An 18,248-nucleotide genomic window follows, 5' to 3' on the forward strand; every position below is an offset into this window, starting at 1 on the left:
CACATAAAAATATTAGGGCTTTGAATAGGGCGTGGGTGATTATATGAAAATAGGCTAGCTTTCATAAACTTAAAGCGAGAGCTAGTATTATAATAGCTAGTTGGCTTAGGGTGGAAAGAGCAATAATTTTTTTTATGTCTATTTCTATTGTAGCAGATAGTCCTGCTATGAATATTGTTAAAGTTGAAGAGATGAGAAGGATTAGAAAAATTTTATGGTTTATTATATTATGAAATCGGATTAGAAGGAAAACTCCGGCAGTGACTAGGGTAGAGGAGTGTACTAGTGCTGATACTGGGGTTGGGGCAGCTATTGCTGCTGGAAGTCAGGCGGAAAAAGGGATTTGTGCTCTTTTGGTTATGGCTGCGATTATGATTAGAAATAGAGGGATTGGGTTGTCTAGTAAAATGTTTATGGATAGAATGTCTCATGACCCAAAAGAAAGGGATAAAGAAATTGCCACTAGGATTATAACATCTCCGATGCGATTTGATAAAATGGTGATTATCCCTGCGTTTATAGATCGTGAGTTTTGATAGTAGATTACGAGGCAATAGGAAACTAAGCCTAGTCCATCCCATCCTAGTAGGATTCTTATCAGGTTTGGTCTTATAATTAATAGGATTATGGAGAGAATGAACAACAGAACTAAGTAGTTAAATCGATAAGGGTGTTTTTCTTCGGCTATGTATTCTTCTGAAAATCATAGCACTATTCTTGAGATGATTAGGACAGTGGCGGAAAAAAGTATTGAAATATAATCAAAGATTAGAAATATTTCTAAATTAGTGGAGGTCAGTGATATGAAGCAGAAAGAGATTATAATTGAATAGTTTTTATGAATTATTAAACTTCCTATTAATAGAGGAAGAATTCTAAGAGTTAAGATTATTTTTCTTCAAAGTTTGAAAGTTACCAATATCTTATATTTTTTTTTAGTACCACAAACTAAGGTTTTTATGATAAACTACTAAGATAGTTTCAATATATTATTAAGTCTATTTTAATGATTAGAATATTTAAAGGAAGTCAGTGTAAGAATAGGGATAAAAAATCTCGAGTAAAAAGAGAGGGTTGGGTGGTGTATTCTCAGGGGGTTCCATGACTTGGGGTTGAAAAAAGAAGAATACAATATGTTGCAGATAGAAAAGAGATTAATATAATTGGAATGAGGGTAAAAGGAGTTCAGGCTAATACGCTAATTATTAGTGAAATCTCGCTGAAAAGGTTTATAGAAGGTGGAGCTGCTATATTATTAGCTCTTATTAGAAATCATCATAAGATTAGTCTTGGGAATAATGAGAGTATCCCGCGTGTGAGAAGTATTCTTCGTGTGTGTGTTCGATCGTAAAATATAGTAACTAAACAGAAGAGGGCGGAGGAACATAGACCGTGTGAAATTATTATTCTGAGAGAACCTAAGGCTCCTCAAGATGAAAAAGTTATGGCTCCTCTTAATATTAGTCTTATATGACAAACGGAAGAATAAGCTACTAAAGATTTTATGTCTGTTTGTAAAATGCAAATAATACTAGTTAGGATTCCTCCTAGAAGGGAAATGCTTATTAGGGCTGGGGAAAGAAGCTTTATAGAAGAATAGAAAATAGCAGTTATGCGTAAAATCCCATATCCTCCTAATTTTAGTAGAACTGCAGCAAGAATCATGGAACCAGCTACTGGGGCTTCTACGTGAGCTTTTGGTAGTCATAAATGGGTTAGAAATATTGGGAGTTTAACTAGGAAGGCAATTAAAAATAAGATAGACCAGAAAGTGTTTGTTTTTAATGAAATGTGTATTAAGTATGGTAAGAAGAGGGTTTCTGATATTTTTATAATTATTATTAGGGAGACTAAAAATGGGAGAGAGGCTCTTAATGTATAGAATACTATGTATAATCTAGCAGAGAGTCGTTCGGGTTGGGCACCTCATATTGTGATAATTATAAAAGTAGGAATAATTGTGGCTTCAAAGAAGATATAAAATATTATTAAATTAGAGCTAGAAAAGCTTAGAATTAAAAGTAGTAGGAGAAGGGTAGTAAGAAGAGAAAAAGTTTTTTCTTCTTTTTTGATGATTTTTGTGGAAGATAGAAATATTAAAATAGTAATAAGAAGACTTAATAGAATTAATGTTGTTGATATTAAATCTTGTATTAATAATTCATGAGAAATTTTTGTTCTTCTTGTATAATAGATTTGGGGAAAATATATTAGAAGAAGAAGAGATAAAAAGAAGGTTGTTATTTTTCATGAAGGGAGAAAAGGGGTTATTAAAGTAGGTAGGATAAGTATCATTATAATATAGTAGTAGATCTAATGAGGGTATTCCCTGTTAGTCGTGATATGGCTACTAAAAGGGCTAAGCCCAAGCTCCCTTCACAGACGGCTAGGGTAATAAAAATTATTAAAATGGAGCTATCTGCTCTTTTTGGGATTGTTGTTCTTGTTAGAATAATTAGAATACTTAATATAGCTATTTCTAGACTTAATAATATAGATAATAAATGTTTAAATCGAGAGGTGAGACTTATTAAACTTATTAATAGAAGAATAATACCTGTGGATAGGGAATAGTTTATCATAGTTTTAGTAGTTTAATAAAAATTTTAGTTTTGTAAACTAAAGATGTTTTCCTAAAATAACAGAAAAAGGTGTCTATTTTTAATATCCAAAATTAATGTTTTTATTAAACTATTTTCTGTTATATTTGGTGTTCTTGTTTTGTTATCTGTGTTTTTCTTTTTTTCTACACATCCTTTGGTTATAGGTTTAATTTTACTTCTTTCTACTGTTTTTACTTCTTTTCATGTGTTTCTTATTTATGGCTTTGGGTGGTTTTCTTATGTAATCTTTTTGGTTTTTTTGGGGGGTATATTAGTTCTTTTTATTTATGTTGCTTCATTAGCTTCAAATGAGGTTGTTAGTTTTGAACTGAAGTATGTTATATCTTTTTTATGTTTTTTAATTTTTGCTGGAGTATGATTTTTTTGTTTTCAGGAGTTTTTTATTTGGCGATTTTTTTTGTTTTTCCCTTTTTCTATTATTATTGTTTTTCTGGGGGGTTATTTATTATTGACTTTAGTAGGAGTTGCCAAAATTTGTAAGGTGAGGGGGGGCCCTTTACGTGAAATAACTTATGGCTGTTCGTAAATGGCACCCCATTCTTAAACTTGTTAATAGATCTTTAATTGATCTTCCCTCTCCTAGTAATATTTCTTACTTTTGGAACTTTGGTTCATTGTTGGGATTGTGTTTAATCTTTCAAATTTTAACTGGTTTATTCTTGGCTTTACACTATACGGCAGATATTAATTTAGCTTTTTCTAGTGTTTCTCACATCTGTCGAGATGTTAGTGGAGGTTGATTTTTACGTAATTTACATCTTAATGGGGCTAGTATGTTTTTCGTTTGTTTTTATTTTCACATTGGTCGTGGGATTTATTTTGGATCCTTTAAATTTCATTTTACTTGAATGAGAGGAGTTGTAATTTTTTTACTTACTATAATTACAGCTTTTCTAGGTTATGTTTTGCCTTGAGGGCAAATATCTTTTTGGGGGGCGACTGTAATTACCAATTTAGTGTCTGCTGTTCCTTATATTGGAAGAGAGATTGTTCAATGGCTTTGGGGGGGATTTTCTGTAGATAACCCTACTTTAACTCGCTTTTTTTCCTTTCATTTTATTTTACCTTTTATTGTTTTGGGGATAGTATTAGTTCATTTAATTTTTTTACATGAAACAGGATCTGGTAATCCTTTAGGGGTAAGAAGAGATTTTGATAAAATTCCATTTCATCCTTATTTTTCTTTGAGGGATTTAGTTGGGGCCTTAATTTTATTGTTTGTTTTAAGATTAGTAGCTTTATTAGGCCCCCATACCTTTTCTGATCCGGAAAATTTTATTCCAGCTAATCCTTTAGTGACCCCAGTTCATATTCAACCAGAATGGTATTTCTTATTTGCTTATGCTATTTTGCGTTCTATTCCAAATAAGTTGGGAGGAGTTTTAGCTCTTGTTTTATCTGTCTTAATTTTAATAATTTTATGTTTTATGAATAAGGCTTCTCGTTCTGAGTGATATAAAGGTCATTGAACAAAAATGAAGATTTCTTCTTCATTTTTGTTCAATGACCTTTATCCTCTATTTTCAACAAACACTTCTATCTGATGAATGAAACTGAGACATTTAAATAGGAGAATTACTGAATTTCATAAACAAGCAAACAAAAAATATATACAGCCAAACCTCAGGTTTTGAACTTAATTTATTCCTAAAAGTTGTTCGAAAGTTGATTTGTTCTCCAATTGAAACAAATTTTCCTGTAAGAAACAATATAATATGGATTATATTGTTCATATGAAAACAAAGCTTTTTTTTTACCTCTTTAGCTGTACTTCATGCATAAAAATGCCTACAAATGCAATGAATTATATATAATATAATCTATACCTATAGGGTAGATGTACCAGTTCTGGCCAGAAAACAAATTTAACTTAAAAATATAATCACCACATATTCGAATCTGTCCAATGAAACAAATTTTTATTGTTAACTGTTCACACAGTTAACAATAAAAGTTTGTTTCATTTGTGATTATATTTTTAAGTTAAATTTGTTTTGGCCAGAACTGGTACTACACTGGCCAAAACTGGTACATCTACCCTATCCATTATATATACAGTCAAACTTGGTTAATTCAAATTTTTCAAACTCCCCATAAGTATCTTCTCATATTTAATGTTAAAATTACCTGTTTAATTTGAATTTTTTTTTTCTAATTTTTGGATTATTTGAAGTGAGAGTACCTTTTGTTATGGCTAATGGGTATATTAACCAGGTATAAGTCTAAAGTTGTCGACACTTGTGAGTTTGTACCCAAGGGTTCACTCTATTCTGTGATTTCAAATTTCTTGCTTTGTACTAGCAGACATCTCAGCAACAAATGAAGTGCTTTCTTCTTCTACCCATTTATTATATTCACTCTTATCAGTTTTGGCCCCGGAAGCACTAGTTATTCATTCTTGGTTGATGACCTATTCGGTCATAGTCCAATCCAAAAATTTGTCCATTACAGCCTTATATTTTGAAAATTACTAGAGTTTACTGTTGCAGAATATATATTTTCTTGGAATTCTTGCCATCCCTGCACTTGTCCTTTCTCCTTTCGTGTCCTAATTTATAGTTTACTGATAAGCTATATACAGTACAATGGATAAAAAGCAGTAGGAAACCTACTGTTTAAACATGTAATGTGTTTGAAATTTCCACCAGGTCATGTCACATGCTAGGTTTCAGGTACTAGTGATTATCTGTAATTGTTTAGTGTAGTACAGTATGTACTGTAGGTCTAATTGTTCTGTTCCTTTACTGTACAGTAGGTTGGAATGGCAGTGTACTGTAGTTTAGTTGCATTTTTTTTACTGTACTGTATTATGTCAAAGCATAGATCATAGATAATTCTTTAACTTTGGAGAGAAAAGTTGAGGTAATTAACAAAGTAGAAAAAGGAATAAAAAGAAAGTATGATATCACTGAGGTCTGGATTTTTGGGTGCTGCACCCACTCAGTTTTTGAAAGGGACAGTGTAAAAAGACAAACTAAGTTGGTTTTAGTGCAGTAGGCCCACTCATTGCCAAATTGTTTATCACAAATGCACCCAAATTGCAAACCTGCCCCCAAAACAGTGACTAGCACCCAAACTATATATTTTGCACCAAGCTTCTCCCTTTTTTACATTTTCAAAGAATATGTTGACAATTACCTTTTTTTTTTTTTTTTTTTGGTGGTTTTTATTCATTCACTTGAGGGAGAAAAACAAATTAGTTAAACCAGACCACGTATTCTGAGGAAAAAAATACGATAATTAGCTTACTCTTCTGTTGAGAGAAAAGGGGTAAATCGGAATTTTCTGGACTAAACAACTAAGCCTTAGGGTTGTTTTAAGAATGTAAACAGATTCACTGAAAATCTGCAGCACGTGTTTTCTTTTTTAAGAAAAGAACAATCTAGAAAATTCTGTATTGAGGTCACCTTACCCTGACTTGTGAGCACAACAGTTCCAATTTCCTTTGTTCAGTGTCAGCGACATTACAAAATGGCAAAATTGTCTGCATCTAAACTGAACATTTTAGCAAATAAGTTTAAAGATGAAGGTGTATGCACAGATGGAAAAGTTCTTTGCTATTCCATTTGCAATTATGTGATTTTGGTTGATGTGCAACACTAAGAAACAAAAATCAGGTGACACATAAGTTTGGAAAAGCATAGAGAAGGCAAACAAAAAAGGAGGAATTTCGAGCATATATTTATAGGAGCACCTGGACGTTGTTGGAGACAATCCTGTAGTGCTTATACTGGAAGAAACAACAGATTCCACAAAATGGTGAACATTCTTGTTGCACCACTGACCAAGTGCTATGTTCAACCAATGTTGTTCAAAATATACCAATTTGAAAATATGAACTCAATGAACTCTAATATCTGGTCATCCGTTGGGGGTCTTGGATAAACAGTACGGTATTCTACTGCGAGAACTTCGAGAAACTTAATGCTCTTCGTTGAAGTCCGCCTTGATGACATGGTTGGCTGTGTAAACCACAAGAGCAGTTTACATAGCCGACCCTGACATCAAGGCGGCCTTCAACCAAGCGAGGCTCATCATCACCTCGCCTCACCCTAAGCACCTGAGGTTGCATGCATTAATTATAAAGAAGAAGTCAATTTGTTCGTTGCATGGCAGGCCCTCTGGGACACGGATCTTTAATAGCCATCTACCCGCATCAAATGTACATGTCCAATCCAACGATTTTACACAAAATGTGAGTTTGTTTCTTTTTAAATATCCATGTTCTATTTTTTGTTCTGCGTTCTGTTGCTTCTATTTTTTCGTATTGTCTGAAGAAGAAATATTAAGGTTCGAAAACGTTTACGATATTTATTCCATCATTTCACCAACACCAGTAACAGGTTCAGGTACATGTTGATGCAATAAACAATTATGTAGTTTGTAAATATAGTACATTTCGTTGGTTTTTGTCTTAATAATACAGCATTTAAAAGCACCCAAACTGGCACCCAAAACAGAGGAAAAAAAGCACCCAAACAAGCACCCAATCCATTCTAAAACTGCACCCAAAAATCTGGACCTTAGATATCACCATCAATGTTCTCTCTAATTTTTTTTGTAGATGAGCAGAACATATACTTCTCTGAGCAAAAAATATTTTTTCTGAGCACATTCTGAGCAAAAAATTTTTTTGAGCATATGTATATATATAAAATATTATTTTTTTTCTATAAAAATTAAAATAATTAATTATAAAGTAGAGATTAAAATTCATTTTAAAACATACTTCCATACAAAATATCTTTTGTCAATGATTTAATGCATTTAATCGAAATATACGTAGCAATAATCATGTTGCAGTCAGAGTGAGAAATAAGTAAACAATTCAAATTAGTGTGCATGCTCGCCTGCGCAGCACATAAATTCTTGTGTGCGGCAAGAATTTGAGCAGTGTGCGGCCGCGTAGCTTAGAGGGAACATTGATCACCATATTGTCACTAATCAGTGCCCATTGTTGTCAGGTGATTCTAGTGATTTTTAAGGTGGTTATAAAATCATGACACAATAGAGTAGATGTCAGTTCACACCTTTTAAACATTTCTCTCATTCAACATCATTTCCTTTTTAACATATCATTCATAATTGTGACAAATATGGAACAGTGGTTAAAAGCAATTTGGGAAATGTTTTGTTTTTACTGATGAATTTTTTCCTCTTGTTTATAAATGATTAATTACTCAAAATTTGCAACCACTTTTCTCTTTTTGCAGTACAGACCAGTTTCATTTTCATTTTTTGCTTTTTGCTCAGTTAAACTTAACATTTTGAAAATAGAGAATGAAGGTTACTGAACAAAAATGAAGAAGGCGTCTCATTCTAAACAAAGAATTGCTGAAAGAATCTTGTTCTCTGAAAGAATTTGCTTAAACCATGTCCAAATGTATAAAATAAATAAAAAAAAACAAACTTTAGATAAATCTGGAATATACACTGAAATTCAAACATATTATACTTGGAAAACTAAATTATTTTCTGTTCTTCAAATAAATAGGGTGGTCCATTTTAGTCAATTCACTGGAATAATTTGAAAATATGCATCTTATAAAAAAATTATTTAACCCAAAAGGCAAAAAGAAATGGCAAAGGTGGTGGACAAGGCTTATGAGGAACTGGAAAGAAAAGATGATAAAAATTGATAAGAATTGCAAAAGCAAGGGACAAACCATCAAACGATTTCACATCAGTAAAACAGATAAAAGATGAGAATGATAAAGTGTTACAAGACCAAGAGAAGATAAAGGAAAGATGGAAGAATTATTTTAGAGATCTACTGAATGAGGAAATCCAAGAGTACTATGCAAGGAGAGGGAGGCAAATGGAGTGGCAGCAGATATAAGCAAGAAGGAGATGGAAAGGGGCTTAGAAAAATTAAGAATGGAAAAGCAGCAGAAGCTTATCAGATTCCAGCTGAGGTATGGAGATGTTTGGGAGATGAGGGTTTTGATTTTATATGGGATCTTATGAAAAATCTGTGGCAGCAAGAGAGGATACCAGATGAGTGGAGGGAAAATATTTTGGTGCCAATTTATAAAGGAAAAGGAGATATGCATGAATGTAGAAATTACAGAGGAATTAAATTGATGTCACATTCAATGAAGATCTGGGAGAGAATTGTGGAAGGAAGGTTAAGGCAAGAGACAGCTATAAGTGAGAAACAGTTTGGTTTCATGCTGGGAAGAGAAACAGTAGATGCAGTTTGCTCTGAAGCAGCTGAAGGAAAGGTACAGAGAGATGCAGGCGAAATTGCACTTGGTATTCATAGACTTGGAGAAAGTATATGACAATATACCTAGACAGAAGGTATGGAAATGTATGAGGGTAAAGGAAATAAAATACCAGAAAAATAAGACTTGTATAAGGGAGAAATGACTCAAGTCAAGTAAAGAGTACAGTAAGTATGATAGATGGATTCAGAGAGAGTTGGATCACACAAGGGCTCAGCTCTTAGCTCACTTCTGGTGGAAGATGTAAAGAGGCACCATGGAATATGCTGTTTGTGGACAACATTGTGCTGTGCAAAACATTCTGGGATAAGATAGAGAAGCTAGAGGAGTGGAGAAAAGGGCTGGAAGAGAGAGGCATGAAGATCAGCAGAGCAAAGACAGTATATATGACATCTGGTGGAGTAGATGAGCGTTATATACCTCCAGGGCAAAAAGTTAATAATAGCTTCTAAATTTAAGTATTTTGGATCATGTGTAACAAGTGATGGAGGAATGAGTGCAGAAATCTAGCAATAAAGTGGACGGCTGAACTGATAAAAGATGAGTGGGGTGCTGTGTGATAAGAAAATAAGCTGCAAAATGAAAGGAAGATTATAAAAAACAACAGTAAGACCCTTCAATGATGATAGTGCTGAGATGTGACAATTACAAGAGCATGGGAAAAGAAGATGGAGACAGTGAAAATGAGAATGCTAAGATGGGTATGTGGTGTGACAAAGGATAGAATTAGGAATGATTACATAAGAGGAACAGTCAAGGTCCTATAAGTAAGATGATGCAGGAAAGTAGATTAAGATGATTTTGACATGTGGAAGAAGGAAAGACTATTAGAAAGTTGGAAGTGTTAGAAAGGAGAAAGTGGGGAAGACCAAAGCTGTGATGCTCGAGAGACAAAATGGCAGAAGTTCTGAGAGAGGAGGAGAAAGGATGCCCTGAATAGAAGTGGAGAAGACAGATTAATGAAGGGAATACTGACCCCTTATAAACATGGAAAAAAGCATAGACAAAGAAGAATAAACAAGCAAACAAAAAATATATATTTAGAAGATTTTGAGAGGGAAGAATTTTGAATATTTGGTCTACTTGTCTAGAAATTTAATTGGTTGGTTGGTTACCAATTCGAATTCAGATTAAGAAGATCAACAAAAACATCAACACTGAAGAAAATAGGATGATAGAAATTTTAGAGATATTGAATTTGAATCTGATATATATTAGCTTTCATATGATGATAGTTGCTTGGAAACCAATTAGAATTAAGCTACTAAGAAAGCAGTTAATGTAAATTGCATTTTTTTTTTAATTTATGAAAATAGTTATTTCAAACAAAATTTAATATCAAATCTTACAACTACCAGAATTTTCTACCTATAATTTGAGGCAGCTCATTATCTGCTGATGAAACCTTTTATTGATCAAGAAAAGGATTTGTTATATAATTTGTGCAAGTTCATATTGTCACTTACTTGCTTTCTTGATACATCAGCAATAAAACTATGCATTTTGTAAGGATGCTTATTGATTAAAAAGAAATATTTCAAAGTTCAGGAAAGAAATTAAACAGTTTTTTAAATCAGTACAATTTACCAGTAAGTTTAAATTCTGAACTTTAAGTTCAGAATTACAAAATGTAATTAGTAACAAATTTGTGACCTTTCAACTTACAGCAGCAGAATTAAGACAATTTTTGAGTCTACATGATTGACCATACTCATGAATGGCTATAGTTAACAGAAATCAGTTTTCTAGATGTGAGATGAATTCTAATATACGACTAGAGCGGGTCTCTGTCTCTTTTACAGTTATCTTATTGATCTTGAGCGCAACTTTCCACCTAAACATTGCGCATCACAACGCATTGCAGAAACTACAATCAAGAGTTAAAAAGTTTGCGACCACACCGCTGGCCACAGAATTAGGCGTGAGATGAATTAGTCAAAAGACAAGTTTAAGGTAGAAACTTAGTTTTATATTTTTCTTTTTTGAACACTTTTATCATTACAGAATGCCTTCTTCAGGATGGCGTTCTAAATAGAACAGATATGTAATATTAAAGATGGTATGTGCCACTTTTGAAATTTAATCTCATGAATGATACAGTATAACAATTAAATATTAAATGTAATTGTTCTATACTGACACAATGAAGTGACTTCTTTCAAACACTTGGCAGGTTATTCATCTTTTTATTCAGTTATCCATTCATTCCCTAACTGAATAAAAAGATGAATAACCTGCCAAGTGTTTGAAAGAAGTCACTTCATTGTGTCAGTATAGAACAACATAAACTACAACACGGTTTCACAAGAATCAATTAAATGTAATACTGTAATAGACAATATATATACTCTGTATAATAGTAACTCATATTTATTCATATATAACTCAAATTTGGGTTTTATTTTTTTGTTTTTAATTCTTTACACCCTGTGGGCACTAAGAGGGCCTCTTTTAGCAGGCCCGTTATGGGTTTGGCCAAGCCTGCAATGGACAACCGAGTGGTGAGGGACGGGGCTTGACATATCCAAATGGACCACCCCGCAAAAAATTCCTGGGGATTTCTTGACCTGTCCAGATTTGATCCCGGGTCTCTAGAGTGGTATACTGTCAGCTTGACCACTTGGCCATCTGGCATCTTAAATTTGGGTTAGTGTCATTAGTGCTCAAAAATCAAAAATGAACCAATTTAGATGTAGAACAAAATCTACCTAAAATTGATACCTGTAGTTATATTAATATAAATATTGAAGTTTTGAAAGAAATTGACAAGTTAATAGTTTTTTGTAAAAAAAAAAAAAATATATATATATATATATATATATATATTAAATTATAATGAATCAGATTTTTTGGACAACTTTTTACAAACAAGTTTTAATTCCACGGTGAAGAATTCTATCAGTTTTTTTTGTCATTTGATAACATCTTAGAAGTTTAGAAGAAACAATCTGGAAAAACCATCACCTTGATTATCTATCGATATAATCAAATACTCAAAACCAGTACATAGAGTTATGAGAGCTCTTAGATATCGTAGTAGTTATAAGACTTTTTACAATATCATACCTTACAATGTGCTTTGTGAATATGAGACTTTTTGCATCTGGCAACTTACAATTATAATATGTTTGTGAATCTGGGCCTTGATCTGTCAATGAAACAAATTTCAAAGTTGCCAACTCTAAGGAAAAGAAAGTGCAATAAGGTCTGGAGAAAAATACTGAATTCAAAAAGAAAATGCTGCTGTAACAAAATCATAATTGATACATATATTTATTGGACACAATATTGCACAACCCCTACAATATACAAAGTTAATTATTTTTGCTGCTTCCTGTCAACCTGGATGATGTCATCATATTCTTCATATTAATTATCTCACTGACTGACTATACTCACTGACAAAATAGCCACATGACACACAGTGCAGTCAACATTGCCAACTTACTGCTTTTTGCAGTAGATTTAGTGCTGTTTTATGATACTGGTGCAAAAAAATATTGACAGTGTGGATATGTTATATCAGTTCTTTTAAACTAATTTAAAGGAAATTTAGTGCAGAAATCATCTCAGCATGAAAAGAAATTTATATATTTATTTATTTATTAATAAAAGGTAAATACCAATCTGTATAGGCAAAACACAACATATTATACACAACACAAATTGGCAATGAACTGTCAGCATAAACATACAACTAAAAGAAAATAAAATGAAACTAAGTCACGTTACCTGTAACAGAAAATAGAAATGTGTAATTACTTAAATCACATGAAAATCGCTGACAAAATTTACTGTCAATAACACCAATAATGACTGCCACTTTTATAACACTTTAAATCTCCTGGTTGCTAAACAAACAAGAAAATAAATATATTAGATGTTAGAAGTAAATTTGTATATACAAATGTAGTTCTTATTTATTACGTAACAAACTTATAAAATCATATCTTGACAAGAATTCTTTTCAAAATATAAAACCCTTTTGTTTACAAAAGCTTTACATTCAGCCATCACATGATAAGCATCAAAAGTAACTTCTAGACCATAAAATTCATAATTTTCCATTCTCAGAGAGGACATATTTTTTAACGTGTTACAGTGTATATGCAATACCACTAATACCATTCTAAACTGTTTCACAAAGAGGGCATGCCCGAATCAATTATTAAGTTAGAATACAACTTATTAAATTTGTACGCTAAAGTTTTATGTTTAAAATTAGTTAAATAATTATCCACAATTCATACCAACACATTAGACATGGTTATTGGATTTAACAAAGATATATGACCTTGATAACCATAACTTTTCAATAGTGCTCACAATTGATTACCCCAGGTTAATTTTTGCAAAAGTAAATACAACTTTTCTTTAACTGTATGCTCACTAACTGGACATTTACCAGCTTTTTATTATATTAAATTTTAACAGAACTGTTGAAATTCTAAATAGATTATATAGAAAGGAATCCATCTCTAAGGAATAAAGGAACTTAATAAAATTCACTTAAATGGTATTTTCTCTTTCTGTTCAGGAAAAGCCCCAAATCTCTAAATCATAAAATTTTGATGATTGAACAAACGCATCAAATAATTTTACCTTATCTGACCATGCTATTAATATGCCAGATTTACATACCTAAATAATCTTCTCTACACCAACATTTGCTTTATTAATAATATGATTTAAATGCTTAGAAAATCTTTAATTCAATTGAAAAACTCCAAAATATTTATATTCATCTACTACTTCAATCAAGTTATACTTAATATACCACTTTTCCTTTTTAGCATGAACCTCTTCATTACGAAACACCATGACCTTAGATTTTTTAACATTAATATTAAGACATAATTTATGCATAGCCTCTACAGTGAAATTACAGCAATTAAGGTGAAGTTTGTCTGTCATGAAGCCATTGTCTTCTTAATTAAGATGTTGAACTTGCCATTGTTATTGATTATCTAAGCCAGTGGTACTCAAACTGTTTGACTGGCAGGCCACAAATTTTTTTACTGCTACTGTTGGACCATAAACAATACGTACTTACTTTTTGAACCTTTGTATCCGGTACTTTTTTACTCTCCACAAAACAAACGTTTTCAGCCTCACTCGAGGTCTGCTTCAGGTTAAAAGAACAAAAGAAAACTGGCTTCCCAATTATTTGAATTATTTTTCAAGGAACATTTAGCTTTAAAATATATTCAAACATAATTTTTGAATATATGCGTGCGCTACATAGCGTTGTCGTCTTTTTGTTCTTCGCATACGTAACGCCATGCGTATGAAAGTGCGTTGCCGTCTTTAGAGTTTATACATTTCCCTGCACAGCCGGCCCTGTATATTTCAAGGTCGTCAAGGGCTTCGAGGGCCCTTGAAATTAGTAACAAGAAAGTTCTTCTTTGGTACACTTCTTGGACCTTAACATCATCATCTAAAGAGGAAATAATTCCACCATGGTGACTTTACAGGAAACCTTTGCGTCATCCTATATACACTCCACATCTTATAATTCCTTCACGTTTAAAATAACTGCCTTCAGAGATCTGGTTAGAAGAGCCTTTACCCACATTTCAAACAATGAAGACAGGTCACAGGAGTTCAAACACATCTACAGCATTGCTGCTTGACATATTTATCATCAGAAAATAATCAAAGGACTTATCAGATTTTATTCATTTTATACCACCACTTGAAGCAAGGAGGACAAACCATACAAGTCTGGGTGGCAACCTTCAGTTTGTTTCTAAAAAAAAAAAAATCCTCTCTTCCAATAACATACATCCGAAGGGAATGAACAGACAGATAGACTAATAGTACTACTATTTTTTTCACAGTAAAACTGAGAATTTACTTTTCTTTTAGATCAAATAATTCAAGGATAGTAGCAAACACCAATGAACCTTTATAATCCAGCAACAAAAGGAAAACATTTAATAAAAACATCAAAACAAATGCTTTCAACCTTGAATTAACCACAAATAGACTTTTATTATTTGTCTTTAGGATATATCCTAAAATAATTTATGCATGTGTGTTGGTGGTAAGTATGTTTTGAATTTGTGTATTTCCCATCTTTTAATTTTTGTACATGCTATCTGTTCCAAATATTCAAAAATAACATTTCAAAAATATTCAATTCTATGCAATTTCATTGGTTTAATAAATCTTAAGCAGACATTGATTAAGGTTGAAAGAGTTTGTTTTGATGTTTTTATTAAACATTTTCCTTTTGTTGCTGGATTATAAAGATTTGTTGGTGTTTGTCATTAGTTCCAGTTCCTTAATTTCCTCTTTACCTATGCAAGAGAAATGGTAACTTTTCTTCCTTTGAGAATTATAATTTTATATGATGAAATTAATTTATTTTTTATGCAATATCAAATTTTATTATATGATTTAAAATAACAATATGAAATTTGTTTTTCAACTTCCAATCTTTAAAGCCAATGTCCACTGTAATGCAAATATTGTCTAAACATGTTTATTTCCTAATGTTGGTTTTTTCTTTTTCAACATTTTGGTCACAAAATGCATTTTGATAAAAATAATTTAAAATTTCATTTTATTTTTAATCAAATTGTAATAAAATGATGACTTATCAATCTCAAATTCAGATTGTTTTATATACATTTTTTAAAATCTAATTGCTGATGATAAAGTTGCTAGACAAAATTTCAATAGAGAACTTACATGAATGTTATCTCATGTGACCAAATCATCATTACTCCTGCTTCTGCACCATATTTGTACCATGCTGTTCATGGAAGTATATACGGTTTGGCTTGCTCTTAACATTTATCAAGTGTGGAAGATAGCAAAATTGCATTTTTATTAGGTTATTTAATAACTCTTGCTAGTCAAGATGCCAACTGGTACAAAAGTAAAATTGTAATGTGTGGTGAAGTTTATTGTATGAAGATTACTCAAATTCATTCTTAGAGGATCATATTTCATGGCAATATGTATAATATGATGATACCTTATCTAAATAAGCCAATTTTTAATAGTCAAAAAATGAAATTTTTAGAATACATAGACTGCACCAGTCTAATTGACTTTAAAACACAAATAATCTTTGTTATATGCAGAAAATCATGGTAAACATACTTTTGTTTTGTTTATCTATAGTTTCACCTATGGTTCACCTAAGTATATAAAATTAGTTCAAAGATGACATGTATGCATAGTTAATTCATGATAGTGCCAAAAAAATTTTTTTACGAAAAACAACGTATGAAAACAAGGATTCATATTGAATAATTCTTTTAATGAATAACTACAGGTACTCCTCACTTTATGACCTATCTGCTTAATGACCACTCGCACTTACGATCAATCGAGTTTTGACCTGCAATTCGGGGAATCTCCTTTCTCAGCTTGAGTGTTGGTCAGTGGTGAATGGTGACATGCACACTAAGCGCACTATAATAGGCTAATAGCATACTATAATAGTCTTTTTGTGAATCAATTTGAAGTTTATTGCATAATTTGAATAATTTTACAACAATCCTATATTCCTGGCGTAAGCTCCTCGCTTATTGATCAATTCGCTTAACGACGTAGTCATCGGAACGGAACTCGGTCGTAAATTGAGGAGTACCTGTATTGATATATTTTATAATCCCAATGTAAACTGGAAACAGTTTTTGTTCAAAAACATATACTGCATATACTTTATATTTTATTGTTTTATGTGATTAATTTTGTGTCATTAATCTTGGTGTTTTGTTTTCTTTTGGTTAATTTATTACAATGGTAATGTTCCTGCCTAAATTTCTGTTTGATTAGATTGAACATACTCTAGTAATGGAATGTTTCATTTTCTTGAAAAGAAAGTATTTAATTCTGAAAGTTTGTAAATCATTACAAACTTTCAGAAATAAATACAACATATGAATATGAAATCTGTAAATTAATCTGTAGTCTATAAATGTTAAGTGCTGTATTTTAATTTTATTTTACACTAAAGCTCAAAAAAATCACAATTTATATTATTGATGTATTGAGATTATCATTCATTAACTATAGCTTTTAATTGTTTATGTATATATTAAAGATATTAAATGCTGATTCTGTTTTATAGTGGAAAGTAGAGTTGGAAGAAATCTTAGAAGTTGCATTAGTTGATAGTGATCAATGGGTATCCATGTTAGCAGAGTTATTAAAATCTTATCCAAGTACTGGCACTTTAAATTTCCAAATCGAAGAAAATATTACTGTATTTACTGAATTAATAGGAGAGTTGAAAAAATTAGGTAAGATTTTTTTTAATAACTATTTGAATAAATATCTGATAACAATATTAAACTTTTTTATGATAAAATATATTTGAATTAAAATAGGTTGTGAAAATTTTATTAAAAATTGATTTTTTAAAGTTTGTTCAGTCAGTTTGTAATATGAATTCAAAATAATTCAATAATAATAATTTATCGTAATACTTCTTTTAATACAATATTTCATTGATATTTGTTTAATCTGTAATTTCTAGTACAGTCTAATTTTGGTTTTCAAACTTAATTTGTTCCTAAAAGTTGTTTGAAAATTGATTTGTTCTAAAACTGAAAAAAATTTACCCATAAGAAAAATATAAAATGAATTAATCTGTTTTTGACCATGAAAACAAAGCTTTTTTTAAATCTTTTTTAATGCATAAAATTTCCTACAAATGCAATATAATATTATCTATATCTATTCTATACATATATGAAAAGCAAAATGTTCTGTCAAGGCCAACCAAAACCAACACTTTACAAAGAAGTGCTATAAAAAGAGACTCAATACTGACTGTCTGCATGAAATGTAACCATCAATCAATCAAGACAGTCAACAAGTACTTTATCCACACTTTCCAAAATATTATGTTTCAATTGATTTAATTTTAATTAATTAGTTAATTATTATTTTTAGTTTTAATTAACTAGCTACATTGCATTAATAAATATTAAATATTAATATTATAATACATAATGTTACATTAATAAGTTAAATTGAATAACAAAAATTTAAGTATATTTAAACAAAAATTCTGGATGCCATTTATATTACATGAATGTCAATTAACAAATTTTTTATTAATTAATTTGATTGAGATTCAACTTCAGTGCATACTGAAAAATGGAAATTGTATCTTTTTTGCATGCAATTGAAATCTAATTTAAAAACGTCATTGATGATTTGTGTTGTGATCTCTAATGACTCTAGGCAATTTCAGCACCACTAAATTCTGAATTGGTAGTCCTGTTATTGATTGGTCATGCTGTTGACTTTCTTTAACATCAGAATTATTGGGAATTGACCATTCTTGCCGAGTAGCTTGTTTGGCAACTGAATTATTGTATGGCAACCAGGGCAAATATGAATTCAAAATTTTGTTTGTGAACTGAATTGC

At 31.2% G+C, this 18,248-nt stretch overlaps 2 protein-coding genes and 1 pseudogene across 3 annotated transcripts in view; 2 read left to right on the forward strand and 1 right to left on the reverse strand.

Annotated features, from left to right (window-relative positions):
- The window catches only part of Nelf-A (Negative elongation factor A), a 47,276-nt gene that overhangs the window by 11,545 nt on the left and 17,483 nt on the right, over positions 1-18,248 (forward strand). For both annotated transcript variants that reach the window (XM_067289335.1, XM_067289334.1), the window contains exon 2: positions 16,941-17,112. In XM_067289335.1, coding sequence (XP_067145436.1) covers positions 17,004-17,112 — 109 coding nt within the window. In that variant the 5' untranslated portion in view covers positions 16,941-17,003. The remainder of the gene's footprint in view (positions 1-16,940; positions 17,113-18,248) is intronic.
- On the reverse strand, positions 10-3,239 carry LOC136990870 (NADH-ubiquinone oxidoreductase chain 5-like; annotated as a pseudogene).
- On the forward strand, positions 968-4,078 carry LOC136990871 (cytochrome b-like). The gene is given in 1 exon segment (XM_067289322.1): positions 968-4,078. A coding segment is annotated over 1 exon segment (606 nt). The 5' UTR covers positions 968-3,472.

Source organism: Centruroides vittatus, unplaced genomic scaffold (genome assembly GCF_030686945.1).
Source record: "Centruroides vittatus isolate TY-2023 unplaced genomic scaffold, ASM3068694v2 contig_1349, whole genome shotgun sequence".
In the NCBI taxonomy this organism is placed as follows: Eukaryota; Metazoa; Arthropoda; class Arachnida; order Scorpiones; family Buthidae; genus Centruroides; species Centruroides vittatus.